Source organism: Stenella coeruleoalba (assembly GCF_951394435.1).
Source record: "Stenella coeruleoalba genome assembly, chromosome: 2".
NCBI lineage: Eukaryota > Metazoa > Chordata > Mammalia > Artiodactyla > Delphinidae > Stenella > Stenella coeruleoalba.
Window position 1 is genome coordinate 136,287,304 of NC_137147.1, and position 16,989 is coordinate 136,304,292.

Below are 16,989 nucleotides of genomic sequence, written 5' to 3' on the forward strand. Positions count from 1 at the left end.
CTCTAAGGTTCCTTCTCAAATAATGACTTAAGAGATTGGAATTTGGTGTTTAACACCACTTTTTGGCTCTAGGGAAGACAGTGTTTTTTATCCACCCTTTTTCTGGGAAAACCACAGTGACCTCCTAGCCCCCTCCTTCATCCACAGGGAAGGTGTGGCTGACTTGTTCTAGCTTTAAGAATCCTAGTTTTGCTCTTTCTCGCCTTTCAATGGGCCATCCGTACCTTCCCATCTTAAAGCATCCTAGATATTTTCTTCTCCTTTCTCTCTCAGTCACAGCCTTTGCCTCCATAATATTTGGTTGAGAAATTTGGGGCCACATTGCGGTGTCTTGACCATAAACCTCCCCTCTCTAGGATCTTCTCTTTTTATTCCCATGGACGCTCCCCCCAAATCCACGTTCACTCCCTCTCCTTCCTCTCACTTTATATTCTGCTTTAATTTGACAAATATCTCCTTGAAGCTTTACTGAAGAATCCTTTTCCATCAGGCTTGAGAGATCAAATATGTTTACAACCAGGATAACTGCCATCCACCAAGCATCGGCTGTGTACCAAACACTCTATGGAAATTACCTCCTTAATCTTCACGAAAACTATGATGTTGACACAATCCTCCCCGTTTTAAAGATGAGAGAAAAGATGCTTAGGGACCCTGCCCAGTTCAGAATGTGCAGGACTGGAGATTCAAGCTCAGGCCCACGTGCCTCAAAGCCCATGGGTCTTCTCCATTCTACTAAAGACAGTAATGCTATTCAGGGGTTCACAATATGCATTTGTAGTTTAGTGGTCACTTCTAGATTGAAAGAATTTTAAAGTTGGAACATATTTAATAAATCATTTAGTTTTAGTTACTTCTAGTAGAACTTAAGAAATATAAGAACATACCCACACAGAGGGAAGGAATGATATAATTACATGGAAGAATGCACACGTATTATATACATCTATATTTATAATAAAAATGTAAAGTATATCTTTACAAGCTGCCATGGAACATTTACAAAAATTGTAATATTTGACCACAAAGAAAGCCTCAATCCTTTCTTTAAGGCTGGAATTGTATTGTGTACAATATGTCCCCAAGCTGTCTTGCATACATTGTCTCCCACTACGTACATGTACTTGACATTCTAGCCAAAGGGAACGAAAAAAAAAAAATTATTATTTGCCATTGTCTAAATATGCCCTTACCTTTCCCAGTTTAAGACCTTTCTTTATTCACATCGTTCCTGAGGCTGGGAATGGCTTCCTCCATTATCTGTCTATAGAATGCTTAAGCATTCTTCAATCTCATCTCAATACTATTTTTTCCATAAGGCTGGTCTTCATCCTCACAATAGGGTGTAATATGTTTATTAGTCATTTACATGTTAGCTTTAACTAACCTAACTGTTCATGCCCACCTTTAGAGGACAGTGGGGTAGAGGTGGTTCTCACTTCCTTATGAATCCCAGAGCACTTAGCACAAACCTCATACACGAAATAGCACTCAATACAGAGCTGTTGAATTTAATTGAGAGTTGTTTATTTTGCCGTGGTGCAACACAGGAATGTGGAAAAAAATAATTGTAGATAGGCAGATTTCAGTACATTCTAATACAAACCACTTGGTCTTTTACATCAATTACTCATTCTGTCTTTTAAATATGCCTGGGTTGAAATTTTAGCATTCTTTCTGTCAGTTCATATTAACTTTCTAAGCTAAAGTAAATAAATTTATATAATATGCTGAATCAGCAAATAAGTATTTTAAGTAAAAAAAAAAATATTTTTAAAGAAGAAATGCCTAATTTGAGTATGCATGCCAACAACACAATACAAGAAAATAGGGGGAAAGGACACCCACTATGGCATTAGTTTTTAGACTGAATAAACATTTCCATTTATCAAACTTGTGACTTTCTAATAAGGCACCCAATAGTTTCTTGGCGAGTAATTTTCTCAAAGAGTGGCAAATAAAATTTTGTTTGAGGCTCTCATGATATGCCAACCACAATGAATCACTTTTCTTTTCTCTAATGTAGCTGAGCTGCTTTATAACATTAGCTATACAAAGGGAAAGGAAAGTTAAGGAAAGGTGCTAAAGGTCATAGTTTGCATTTGTATAGATCTTTACAGTTTGCAAAGCACCTACATGGACGTTACCTTATTAATGTTCCTTATATGGCATTGAGATGCATATTACTATTATCCCCATTTTATAGATGAGGAAACAGAGGTCTAGAAAAATTCTTTGCCCAATAAACACATGTTGGGAGAAAAAGGAAAAGGAGGAAAAGAAGAAAGGATAAAAATGTATCTTACAAAGGTCAAGATGGTAGACTGAGCAAAAGTATTTGTTTTTCTATTTTCTTTCCAAAATTCCATTCAGATGGCAGAAAAGATACACATGTTGTACAAACAACTACAAAAGAAGTAAGGATACAATCAGCAGATAAACAGTTTTTGAGGAATTTCTGAGTATTAGAAAGTTTATGTTGGCAAAAAACCACAGCAGAAAAAAACTACTAAAGCAGACTATTGCTGAGATGGAAAAATTCTAAACACAGAAACCACAGGTACAATGAGCAGGAGGGGCCATTGAGCAAGAGTGGTCATTAATATCAAGGACAGGACTCCCTGAAGAACAGTGAGGTCAGTCATGCCCCATCCCCTCCACAGGCCAACAGAGCGGCTGGTGAGAGATTTCAACATGTCTCTTTCAGATATTGATAGATGAAGCAGGCAAACATTAGCAAAGATACAGACTTGAAAAATTCAATCTGCAATCTTGATTGAATACATATATAAATAGTCCCTGTACCCAGTTATCAAGAATGAACATTTTCCTCAAGCACACTTAGAATGTTTACAAAGACTGTCCACATGTGAGGCCATAAAGCAAATGTCAGCTAATTTAAAAGAATAAGTATTACAGATACCACATTCTCTGACCACCATGCAATCAAGTTATAAATGAGCATGGGTCATACTTGTGAAAATGTAATTAAATAAGGCATGGGTCAAAAAAATCATAATGACAATTTTAAAAACCACTAAAACTGGATAATAAAAATACTATATGTCAAAACTTAAGGAAGCAACAGAAGTGATATTTCAAGGAAAAAAATACCATCTTTAATGCTTATATTAGAACAGATTAAAGGCTGAAAATTAATGAGCTAAACATAAATTTAAGGAGCTAAAGAAATAAAGAAAAAAATCAAATGAATAAATTCAAAGAAAGTAGAAGTAAGAGGAAGGGCAGAACTAAAAAGGATAGAAAACAAAGCTTCAGTACAGAGGGTCAACAAAGCCAAAAGTTGATTTTTTTGTAAAGGTTAATAAAATTGACAGATCTCTGGTGAGAATGGTCAATAAAATGGAAGTCATAAAGGAACAATGTTAGGAAAAAACTAAGGACATCTGCAGCATCTGAAAAGATAATTAGAGGATATAATGAGCATGTTTATGTTAAAAAACTGGATAACTTAAATGAAATGGACAAATTCCTAGACATATATAACTTTCAAACATTATCCAAGAAGAAATAGGAAAGTTTAATTTTCCTACAACCATTTAATACAATTCAATACTCTTGAATACAGATTTTTAAAAATCCTCTAGACAAAATAGTCACATGTAGAATTAATTTAATAAAAATCAAAATATGTCATAACCAAGTCAGATTTATCCCTGGAATGCAAGGATGGTTTAACATTATAATGCCTATTTCTGCAATTAGACAGATTAAAGAAAACCACATGATCATCTCAATAGACAGAGGCAATGCCTTAGATAAAATTCAATACCTATTCATGATTAAAGAATAAATCTCTTAACAAATATAAGAGAATTTATCAACCCAATACAACCAAATACTTTCAACAAACTTCATTTTTAATGGCAAAATGTTAGAAGCATTCCCTTTAAATCAGAAACAAAATAGCACTGCCTCTATTCAACATTTTATTGGAGGTTCCAGCCAGTGCAATAAAAATAAGAAGAAACAAAAGGTAAAAGAATTGAAAAAGGAAAAAAACCCCAAATGGTCATTATTCAAAGTCATTATTCACAGATGACATGATTATGTACTTAGAAATCACAAAGGTTAAAGATGCAAACATAGAGAATGGACTTGAGGACACGGGGAGGGGGAAGGGTAAGTTGGGACGAAGTGAGAGAGTGGCATGGACATATATACACTACCAAATGTAAAATAGATAGCTAGCGGGAAGCAGCCGCATAGCATGGGGAGATCATCTCGGTGCTTTGTGTCCACCTAGAGAGGTGGGATAGGGTGGGTGGGAGGGAGACACAAGAGGGAGAAGATATGGGGATGTATGTATATGTATAGCTGATTCACTTTGTTATACAGCAGAAACTAACACACCATTGTAAAGCAATTATACTCCAATAAAGATGTTAAAATAAAAAAAAAAAGAAATCACAAAGGTTCCTACAGACAATTGATTTAAATAAACAAGAGTTTAGCAAGTTGCCTGGTTGCATTTCTAGGCATTAGCAAAATTTTAAAAATAATTTAAAAAATAAACGTAATTTACAGTAACAAAAATATAATAAGGTAGGTAGGAATAAATCTAAAATTAAAAGTGTACAAGACCTTTATGTAGAAAATTATAAAACCTTATTGAAAAAGTTCAAAGACGATTTAAATAAATGTAAGGTTTAGAGTATGTTCATGGATATAAGGGCTCAATATTGGGATGATGTTAGTGCTTTTATATTGATCTACAGATTCAATACAGTTCTGATAAAATTTTCTAAAGGATTTTTCAAGGAAAATTGATGAGTTAACTTCAAATTTCATAAAGAATGTCTAAGAATAACTGAGACACTCCCCCAAAGTAAGAATAAGGTACAGAGATTTCAATAAATGGTCCTGCAACAACTGATTACCAATATGAGAAAAAAAAAATAGATCCCTTCTCCACACTAAGCAGGCAAATCAATTCTAAGTGTATTAAAGACATAAATGTGAAATGCAAAACTTCAATAATTTTAGAAAAGAACATAGGATAATAACTCCATAACCTCGGGCAATCCCACTACTGGGCATATACCCTGAGAAAACCATAATTCAAAAAGAGTCATGTACCAAAATGTTCATTGCAGCTCTATTTACAATAGCCCAGAGATGGAAACAACCTAAGTGTCCATCATCGGATGAATGGATAAAGAAGATGTGGCACATATATACAATGGAATATTACTCAGCCATAAAAAGAGATGAAATTGAGCTATTTGTAATGAGGTGGATAGACCTAGAGTCTGTCATACAGAGTGAAGTAAGTCAGAAAGAGAGAGACAAATACCGTATGCTAACACATATATATGGAATTTAAGAAAAAAAAAATGTCATGAAAAACCTAGGGGTGAAACAGGAATAAAGACATGGGCTCAATACTTTCTTAAACAAGACATAGAAAGTGTTAACACAAAGAAAGAAAACTGGTAAATTCAAATACACTAAAACTGAAGGCTTCTGTTTATCAAAAGACTATAAACATTTAAATACAAGGCACAGGGACTACCCTGGTGGTCTAGTGGTTAAGACTCTGTGCTCCCAGTGCAGGGGGTGTGGGTTCAATCCCTGATTGGGGAACTAGGATCCCTCATGCCGAGCAGCGCAGCCAAAAAAAAGAATTAAAAAAAAACATACAAGGCACAAGCTGGAGGAAATAGTTCATGGAATAACAAGCAGAGGATTCATATTCAAAATACATAAAGAACTTTTACGTCAGTGGTGAAAAAAAGCACCAAATTTAAAATCAGAAAATAGTCATGAACTGGCATTTCATGGAAGACAAAATGTGAAGAACTTGAACACATGTAAAAATTATACTATATTGCAAGAGTTCGTGAAAAGAGAAGTGTCAATTCACATACACTAATAATGTTTTATACCTAATGTATCAGCAAAAATTAGCCTGTCTGATAGTGCCAAACATTGACAAGGAGATAGATAACTGAGAACCCTTAAACACTGCTAGTGGGAGTGAAAATTGATGGAACCCTTTAGAAATCAATTTGACATTCTACTGTAGAGTTAAACAAACACATACTCTATGACCCAGTAACTCAACTCCTAGGTATACATTCTAAAGGAATCCTTGAACATACATGTGAAGAGATATGTTCCAAAATGTTCACAGCAGTATCATGTATAATAAAATAATAAATAAAAACAAACCTTGAAAGAACCTAAGTATCCATCAACAGTAAAAAAAATATGGTATATTCACATAGAAGGATGCTACGGATCAGTGAAAATAAATGAGATATAGTTATGTGCATCCGCCTGTTGAATAAAAAATCAAGTTGAATAAAAAGAATCAAGATACCATGTCTGTGTAATTCAAAACCAAACAAAATCAAACAATATATTCTTTAAAGATACATACGTATGTGATAAAATTATTTTTAAAAAAGCAAAGAAACGATAATCATAAAATTCAGGATGGTGTTTCTCTCTGAGGGAGAGAAGTGAGGGGGACAAAATTAGGAGCAGCATACAGTATTGAAAATGTTTTATTTCTTTAGTTGGGTGGTGGGCTCATAGGTGTCTGTTTTATTATTTTGCTTTATAACTTGCTTATATATTATATATATTATCATATATATTAAATATTACACATTTTTTAGAAATAAAAGAGAAGGTAAAGAAGGTACTCAGAGACTATCACTCCACACAAGGGCTGGTTTCATGACTAAGTTCAACAGACCTTCAAGAAAAGGCTAATTCCTCTGTTGTTTAAACTATTTCAAAGCACGCTAAAGTATGAGAAACTTTTGAATTTACTTTACAAAACTAGCAAAACCCCACCTAGCCCAATAAAAGAGAGCCATGAACCAATAGTACTCATTTTTATAAAAAAAGACAAATTTCAAAATAAGATATTCACAAATCAAATCCATCAGCAAATTTAATGAATAAATCGCTATGATTAAGAAAGTTAAGTTCCAGGAATGCAAAGAGAACCCAACGTTAAGAAATCTATTAATAGAATTCCTTATCTAAGTAGATTAAAGGAGAATTCCATATCAGCATTTCATGAAGGCAAACAGGGTTTGATAAAATTCAACAACCATTTTCAACAAAAACATAGAAGGGAAATTGCAACTAGATAAAATTTATCTACCTAAAACAATTGGCAGGCATCACACTTAGTGATGAAATATTAGAAGCTTTCCCATTTAAGTCTAGAAGAAGACAAGAATGTTCATTTTCATTGCGCTAATTCAACATTGTATCCTGGGAATCCTAGCAGTTGCATTAGATAAGGGTAGAAACAAGAGGCACCAGGTATCAGAGAAGAAGCAAAACTGTCATTATTTGCAAGTCTTAGGCATATATACACCTATACTCATAGACACACACATCCACATATACACACACCCTTATGGTTGTGAATGTGTAGGAATGGTTCTAGAAGGACAAATGCCAAATTGTTACTGATGGTTTCATCCAGGGAGGGAAGAGGGATAGGGTAGGAAGTGAGGGTAAAGAGGAACTTTAATTGTTTACTCTTTGCATTTCTTTATTGCTTGAACTTGTTTCACAATAACAACAGCTTTCATAATTAAAGAAAAAAACAATTAAAAATGTCAAAAGTTGTATGGCTCAACATGGTAGACCCAAGGTTCAAACTCAGATCTTATATTATCAAGGTAGTTCCACATAGTTGGTTTTGAAAATTGTATTCATAAGAAGGTGAAAGAATGGTGGAGCCACTGAGAATTGTGCACAAAGAATCAGTCACTCAGGGCATAACATTGACCCTTCATTCCTATTTGCCACAAATAACACTCCAGGGACTAATAATGATGGCAAGCTACTTCTAAAGTCTGTCACCACTTACAAAACAACCCTACCTTCACTGTTTCACTTACTTTAACCCTTAGGAAATAATTTCAATAATCTATGACCAAGAAAATGTTCCACAATGGTAATCTAAATGATGTCATAAAAATATAATCTTAAGACTGTAGATATAGAATTTCTGGAACTTCCAAAGGCACAGAAAAAACCTCCAACCCTCGGGATCCAGGTGACTGACAAACCTTCTCCTGACACATCCCTCACAATATGATTGTGTAATCTGAACTGCTTCCAGAGTATGCCATGTTCTTTCTTATTTCTGGGTCTCTACATATCTTTTCCCTCTGCCTGGAACGTGCTCCCTCCCTATTTTTCCCCTTAAGTTGCCTACCTATCTGTGCAGAGGAGTTAACATAGCAGACCTGACTACTCTCCTTTAAAAATACCTGCTTATGGGGCTTCCCTGGTGGCGCAGCAGTTAAGAATCTGCCTGCCAACGCAGGGGACATGGGCTCGAGCTCTGGTCCGGGAAGATGCCACATGCCACGGAGCAACTAAGCCCGTGCACCACAACTACTGAGCCCAGGTGCCACAACTACTGAAGCCCACACGCCTAGAGCCCGTGCTCCGCAACAAGAGAAACCACCACAATGAGAAGCCCGTGCACCGCGTCGAAGAGCAGCCCCTGCTCGCTGCAACTAGAGAAAGCCCGCGTGCAGCAACGAAGACCCAACACAGCCAAAAAAAACACCCGCTTATGAGGTTGGCCATTGGCTGGTGTCTGGGAACTTGGATTTTGGGAGGGTGCTCACCATTCCCAGAACCGGTAAGAGTGGCTCACTTGCATGTACTGTATGAACAATTCGGTTTATGCTGAATAGCTGTTTCCCTTCGGGAGTCTGCAATGTTGGTACATGGCAGGCAGAGAGTGCCTGCGTGGCCAGCCCCCAACAAAAACCTGAGGTGCTGAGTGTCTACAAGCTTCCCTGGTTGGCAATACTTCACACATGTTGTCATAACACATTGCTGGGGGAATGAAGTGGGCCCTGTGTGACTCTACTTCATTGGAACTTTCGTCCGGTTTCCCCCCAGCTTCACCCCATGCACCTTCTTCTTTGTTGGTTTTCTTGTATCCTGTCACTGTGCTAATTTACAGCTGTAAGTGCAAGTATATGCTGATTTATAGAATCACTGTGAATCACTGAACCTGGGGGTTGTCTTGAAGAGCCCCAACGCAAAACACTGAGTTTTTCAAATTGACATTGTCTGTGGAATCTTTCTTCACTTTCTTAGGCAGATTTCACTGCTTCTTTGCCGCTGCTCTTGCAATTAAAGAGAGCTTCTTATTGCATAATCATTAATTGTTTGCACTCTGTGACGCCCCCCCCCCCTTTTTTTTTTTTGCGGTATGCGGGCCTCTCACTGTTGTGGCCTCTACCGTTGCGGAGCACAGGCTCCGGATGCGCAGGCTCAGCGGCCATGGCTCACGGGCCCAGCCGCTCCGCGGCATGTGGGATCCCCCCCGGACCGGGGCACGAACCCGTGTCCCCTGCATCGGCAGGCGGACTCTCATCCACTGCGCCACCAGGGAAGCCCCTGTGCCCCTTTTAAAGTATAAGCTCATCAAAGACAAAGACCTTATTTTTTTACCTTCCTCTTTTCAGCACCGAGGTGGCACACTCTGGTAGCATTTGCAATAGTAATTGTAGTAATAGCCAATAAGTGCTGTTTACTCTGTGCCTGACACACCAAGCTAAGAGCTCTACACATATTATCACAATTTTTGTTTGTTTGTTTGTTTTGTTTTGTTTGTTTTTTTTGCGGTACGCGGGCCTCTCACTGCTGGGGCCTCTCCCGTTGCGGAGCACAGGCTCCGGACGCGCAGGCTCAGCGGCCACGGCTCACGGGCCCAGCCGCTCCACGGCATGTGGGATCCTCCCGGACCGGGGCACGAACCCGTGTTCCCTGCATCGGCAGGCGGGCTCTCAACCACTGCGCCACCAGGGAAGTCCTATTATCACATTTTAAAAATCTTTTTTTTTAAATTGAGGTATAGTTGATTTACAATATTATATAAATTTCAGGTGTACAACACAGTAATTCACAATTTTTTAAGATTATACCCCATTTATAGTTATAGGCTACATTCCCTGTGCTCTACAATATATCCCTATAGCTTATTTATTTTGGCATAGTAGTTGGAACCTCTTAATCCTATGCCTCTATCTTGCCCCTCTCCGTTCTTTCTCCCCACTGGTAACCACTAGTCTGTCCTCCATATCTGTGAGTCTGTTGGTTGGTGGTAATCCTTCCAACCACCCTTAAAATAGCTACTGTTGTTATCCTCATTGTAAAATGAGAAAACAGGGGTTTTAAGTAGGTGTTAACTGAATGAATGCGCCACGTAAAGAACATCATTTTAGCCCTCAAGGAATCACTTCATTGAGCTGAACTTGTGTCAAGCCTATTAAGTCATAAACACTTCACCTTGACACCTGCTATGAGCAATTGTTGAGGATGTTATCTATTATATCACATATTTTATTACTAAGTGATTTATTATTACATCAAGCATTTTATTATTATTTTTTAACTGATAAGACATGCTCACTGTACACAATTCAAAAGGTACCAAAGGTATATAGTAAATTATAAGTCTCACCGGCTCTCCTTCCCCAGCCACTCTATTTTTCCCCTCATTTTCTCATATATCCTTCCAGAGAGAGGATGGACAAATATGTTAACACATTTCACAAAAATCGTAGCATTTTATACACATTGTTCTTTTCTTACCTAACTACATATCCTGGTGGTCATTTCGTATCAGTGCGCGTAGAGCGACCCCATTCTTTCTGAACACCTTGGTGATGATTGTCAACCAAGGACAGAACAACCCAGTATGGGGTCGGTGCACGGGTTTGAAAACAAACAGAGAAGGGCTATCCCTTCTTTCATTTTCTGGCTGCAGGAGCATTAAACTAAGAGGTTTAATGCTAGGTCCACTCTAGGTCCCTAGAATGCCCTTGCCCTTGTCACAACAGGACAGCATTGGTGTCCACTTGCACAGGCTGTGTGCATCCCCTGAAAGAATGTAAAGGACTGAGAGTCCGGCTGGACTTTGGGTGCATCTGTCCCCCACTGACGGGCATTTAGGTTGTTGTAACAGCTACACAGTGGAAAATGGTTTACAGGGCATTTTGCACATTCAGAGTAGATCTATTTGATAAAGTATTAGAAATGGAAAAGCTGCGTCAAAGAGATACTTCTTATTTTTAATTAAATAAGTTGAGATATTATTCACATGCCATCAAATTTGCTCTTTTAAAAGGTACGATTCAGTACAATCACAAGATTGTGCAACCGTTACCACTAACTTGGAAACATTTTCATCACCACAAAAGATAGCCCGTACCTGTTAGCAGCTGAGATATTTATTTTTAATTTTGATACGTTTTGCCAAATTGCTTCATCAAAATTAAAATAAACGTCTTTTTGGTTCACTTCTAGGAATCTGTCTCACCACAGTGTACCAACTATATAGGTTTCCAGTTGCCTCTGCCACCCCCTCTGCACATATAACTGTATCGCATTGGTCTTATCTGAGAAGGTAAGTCCAAGTTCAGGAAATGTACATACACATCCCCACACACCATTCTCTTGCATCCTGCAAAGAAACTGGATCCTGGCACGCTTCCCACACTGAAAAATGCACCCAAGGTCCAGCCTGATTCACGCTCCTTTACATTCTTTCAAGGGATGCACACAGTCTGTACAAGTGAACACCAATGCTGTCCTATTGTGACAACGGCAAAAGCATTCGAGGGGCCTCAGCGTTCTTAGTTTAATGCTCCTGCAACCAGAAAACGAAAGAGGGAACAGTCGTTCTCTGTGTTTGTTCTCCAACCCATGCACCGACCCCATACTGGGTTGTTCTGTCCGTGGTTGACAGTCACCAACGCAACAGTGCCAGCAACAGGACGCTAAATAAGACTTGCTTTGAATCTCACCCCTTCTTCCCACCACCTGTCAGCCCCTGGTTATCTGGAAGGACCTCACACCCTAGAAAACCGAGTCTGTGAGCTCCTGGTCAGAGTTTGCTGCTTGGCGTCCATCCACACTGAGAACACAGCCAGCCAAACACCACGAGGTGTATGACACTCTCTTCCCCTTCCTTCTTTTTCCTCATGTGTTTTCATAAACATCTAAAGGGAAGGTAATTAAAACCTGCAAGAAAACCGGCTGGCCGAGAAAATGAAAATCTGGGTGACACCACATGTTTACGGGTGCGTTTTGTAAGTAACCTGGTTATAAAAAAAGAGGCTCTTATAAAGAAATGCCACATTCTCCAAAGCTCCATATAAACGACATTCTTTTTAAGGAGGGAAGGGGAGCAGTTCATACTCATGTTCTTCCTCATCGTTTCATTTCCAACAAGGGGAAAGGAATCTTAATTGTACAGTTTTCTAGGAGCAGAGTAGTTATGGAGCCAAGGCTTTGCAGCGGCGCGCGCACACACACACACACACACACACACACACACACACACAGAAGGAAGGTAAACTAGAAAGAAAAGAGGAAAAGGCACAGGAGGGTCTTTATTTAGCATAGCAGGGTAGAACAAAGGAAGAGACAGCAGGCATTCATCACCTCTGATTGGCTTTTCTGAGTATTAAGCACGCACACACACACACACACACACGCACACACACACACACACACTTTAATTCAAAAGACAGAAGTTCTGCCTTCCTCTCCTGAGTGCTAAGTGCCGCCTGAACAGTCAAGATTTGGATGAGCCCGTGTAATCCCCTTGAAGTTTTCATCTGCTGTGCTGACTGTAAAGTGAAACAGAGCCACTGGCCTCACCGCATGTGACACAAGGCTTGAAGCACACGCATTGCAGAGTGGCCTTCCCTGGGAGCCAGCTGTGTGCAGGTAACTGGAGCCTGCCCTTGGCCCCGCTGTTAATAAGAGTAATTGGCACGCCACTGAGGGGCTGTTGGAGCGCTGTGATTTGCTCTGTATGGGGGTCTCCCCAGACCATATGCGTATGCAGCGGTGATAGAAATATTTTCCATATGAGCTCTCCTCTCACATGCTTAAGTGCTCCAGGCTGAGTCAGGCCGGCCCATTTGTCATTTACTCCACTAAAAAATCAACAGGGAAGTTGCGAACTTCAACTGCAACTAGAGGGTAAGGGTCTGCTTTCTGCCTCCGCATCACTAACCCATTCAGTTCCTCCAGCTCCCATTCAAGACCCCGCCTCCCCCCACCCAACAGGCCCAGAAAATATCTGCAGAGCAGAAGACATGGGTAACTAATAGGCTAAAAGCCTAGAACAAATGACCCATTGCTGCACGCCTCTGTACCATGTCTGCTTTGAACAGAGTAAAGAGCCTGCTGCAACCATAGCTTGCCTTGCAGCCCGGATTTGGGAGCAGCTCACTCCCACTCCTCTTAGAAAAGGGAAAGTCATTACAGGAGGCTTTCAGAGCCTGCTCCATCCCCACAATGCTAACAAAAGGCAGAGCTGTGAAGTGGCCCAGTGGCCTTTCTAGGAGATACACTTTTCACTTGGCTTTTCAAAGAGGAAGATAGATTCAGGCAAAAGGCTGTCCTTTCATTACTCAGCCATCAGTCTCCAAGACTTTTCATCAGAATAAGGAGTAAAAGCAGTGGACGAGGTAAATTTGTTGCAGGCTTATTTGCAGGTGAGGGTGGATACACCTACATGCTTCCCTCTCCAGCCCATATGATCATCCCTTCCAATCGCTGTGTCAAAGACTGGCTCCTACAGGCATTTATGATGTTCAAAAATGTATCCAGCAAACATATGAGCTAAACCAATAAGAATAAATCATCCTCATGGGTCTTAAACATGCCTCCCTTCTATGGTAGATCAGTAGAGCTGGGACACTCTGAGCCCTGTTATGTATCACTACCCTTCTTCAAACCTATGATACAAAGTTAAACACAGTTTTTTTCCCAAGCACATCAAAGCAAAAAAGGAGGAAAATGTAATGCAAAAGCAGCAAAGAAAAGCAATTCCTCTAGTATGCACCCTCTAGCATGCATATGCAATACTGGAGAAAAATTCGCAACAGGTAATAGTCTCTACTGGAATCTGACATGTACATTTTTTTTTTTTTTGCAACAGCAGAACTAGAAACGTACATGCTCCAGGCATCTGTCACCAAGACCATGCCAATGCCCTGGTGTGGCAGCTGTACCAGAAGAAGATTTTAGAAATTACAGGATTTTTCAAGAAGAAAAGAAGTCTTCCTGTAAGAAAAGGCAAGGCAAGCCTAAAAAAGCAAAATCAAGCATGACTCTTTACACACCATAAAAACCCCTTCCTTGATCCCTCTTGGTAGATAGAAGAGGAAATATAATGCTGACGAAAATACAACTTCTGACAAGATATTTTATTTGGCTTACCTCTCCCCCAGGTCTTGCTAACACTGCTGTTTGAACGTGGAGCAATGTTAATATCAGGTAGCTGACAAACATTATTACCCAACGTTAGAACTACCCTAGAGGAGAAGTCCGTCTGCCAAGTGCTAACAGCTAGCAGATGCACTTGTGTCTCGGGATTCCAGCCCCGGAGTTCCGCTAGGCACCGCGCTGCTTCCCTCGGCTCTCCCTCACTGTACTACCCGGAGCTCCGAGCTCAGCCTCTGCTCGGAAGAAAACTGGTAAGCTGATCTCTTCATGTAATAACTTCTCCCAGCTGGGGGAGGGGACAGGAGCCAGCTGGGAGCTGGGGGGCTGCCTTTAACCGAAAGCAGAAAGGGGAGGGACAGAAATGATCAATGTGGAGTTCCGCATCTGGTCTCATTCATGAAAAGGGCTCCAAGGTAAGCACTCCACAGGCAGGCAGACGGCCCCTGCTTCATCAACTGAGGCAGGCAGGAGGCAGTGAACTGAAGCAGGATAAGCCCTAGGCTGGGAGCTGGAACAACTGGGGCCTTCCTAGTCCAGGATCTGCTACTGACAAGCTGTGTGTGCCTGGATAAGTTGCTAACCCTCTCTGCTCCTCGGCTGGTTTTCTCAGTGGTACAGTCAAGGGTTGGGTCGATGACCTCCGAGTTCCCTTTTAGTTCTGATTTGATGGCAGCAGAAATCTAGGCAGTCACAGGCTGTGCTATCAAGGGCAGCCTCGAAGAGGAAAGAAGTCCCACTATGCGTTTGACTGCTATGTGTTTACGTGCCGATCACCAGGACATGAATAGATGGGAACTGAGGAAGCCACTATAACCCCCTCCTGCCGCCTCACTGGGTCTCTGTGTCTAACCAAGAGCTTGAGGAATTATTGCAGACGATATAAAAATAAATGGTAAGGTGGGAACAAGTGAAACCCAGGTATTAGATGACACTGGCAGAGTGCATGAAAGCAGGATGGTTTTAGAGCCATACCTCTGGGCAGAATCACATTGACCATCAAAGTGGGGCTTATGGACAGAGGGAGCACAGGAGCAGGCTGGGGAGCAGGTCATGCTAAAGCTTACAGTGAGCCTCAGCCGTTCCACAAGTCAAATGGGGAAAGGCCATCTGCTGGGTTTTGATGATTATCAGTGAGGTCACCTAGGCACAAAACTCGGCATAGTTCCGGATACACAGTAAGTGCTAAAGACATCGGCTTTCTCTTTGATCTGAATAAGTATTGGCACTCAGTGCCAGAAAGTAAATTAATAAACACTTGAAAAACCTCAGGTAGTGGGCACCTTCTTGCATTAATGAGGAAACTTTAAACGAAACTGCAGTTTGTAGCCACTTCGGAACGTTTATTATCACCAGTCATGTGACAATCTACTAGTGGGGAGTTTTTTTGGCGGTTGGGTGAAGGGACTTTCAATCCCTTTTTCCAGGGGTGTAAGAGACAGAAGGTAATGGTGAAGATAATATCTCGTTAGAGAAAGGAAGGAATGAACTTCTTCTCTTCCCCTTCCTCCTCTGCTTTCTCTTTCTTATTCATTACTATTATTGCTTAGCATGGGGTCTGTTACGCTAGGTGACTGAAGAGGCACTGTCATCTACTCAATAACCTCACCAGAAACGCAGGAATTGTCTAACAAAACCAAACTTCTTGAAAGACCAGGGGTCTTGTCTAGTCCGGGGGTTGGGGAGCTTTCTGTAAAGGGCCAGATAATAAGTATTTGCAGCTTTGCAGATCACATGCGTTCTGTGGCAGCAACTCAGCTCTGCTGGGGTAGCACAAGAGCAACCGAAGGCAATACATACAGGAAGGGGTGGGCTGTGTTCCGGGACAACTTTATTTACAGAAACAGGTAGCGGGCCAGATTTGGCCAGAGTTTGCCAATGCCTGGTCCACACGCTTCCCCATCGTCCTTCAACCCACTGCAATCTGATTTTTAACACCTTTTCTCCACTGTAAGGGCTCTGGAAATAACACCAATGGCCTCCATGGCACAGACTGCAAAGGATAATTCTTCAGAGCTTATCTTATTTGGCTTCTTTGCAGCATTAACCATGGCCTTCTATTATTTTTTTTTTAATATTGTGGTAAAATACACACAGCATAAAATGTTACCACTTTAACCATTTTTAAGTGTATAATTCAGAGGCATTTTAGTATATTCACAATGTTGTACCACCATCACCACTATCCGTTTCCAGAACTTTTTCATCATCCCAAACAGAAACTCTGTATTCAGTAAATAATAACTCCTCAATTCTCCCTCCTCCCGACTCCGGGTAACCTTTATTCACCTTTCTGTCTTTATGAATTGGACTGCTCTCGGCTGCTCAACTAAGTGGAATCATATATTTGTCCTTTCGTAGCTGACATTTTACTTAGCATGATATTTTCAAGTTTCATCCATGTTGTAGGATGCATCACAACTTCATTCCTTTTTAAGGTTGAATAATATTCCACTGTATAGATCAGGGGTCCCCAACCCCCAGTTAGGAACCGGGCCGCCCAGCAGGAGATGAGCAGCGGGCTAGCGAGCGAAGCTTAATCTGCCGCTCCCCATCGCTCCCCATTGCACCAGGGAAGCCCCTGGGTGTTATCTTGAGTTCTCGTACTTCCTTACCAAACCATCACCAGATCTGATTGAGTTTCCTTCTAGAGCTCTCTCCAATCTGTCCATTGCCCCAGATTCCTGATGCCTCTGCCCCCATTTGGGCCTCCACTATCCCTTC

At 40.6% G+C, this 16,989-nt stretch overlaps 1 protein-coding gene across 10 annotated transcripts in view; it reads right to left on the reverse strand.

Moving 5' to 3' along the window:
• The window catches only part of THSD4 (thrombospondin type 1 domain containing 4), a 630,174-nt gene that overhangs the window by 189,306 nt on the left and 423,879 nt on the right, over nt 1-16,989 (reverse strand). The window contains exon 1 of one of the 10 annotated variants that reach the window (XM_079915160.1): nt 14,263-15,051. The exons of the other annotated variants lie outside the window; for them this stretch is intronic. Within the exon in view, the coding sequence (XP_079771286.1) occupies nt 14,263-14,334 (72 nt within the window). The 5' untranslated portion in view covers nt 14,335-15,051. Of the gene's footprint in view, nt 1-14,262; nt 15,052-16,989 lie in introns of those variants that run through there. 10 annotated transcript variants of the gene reach the window in all.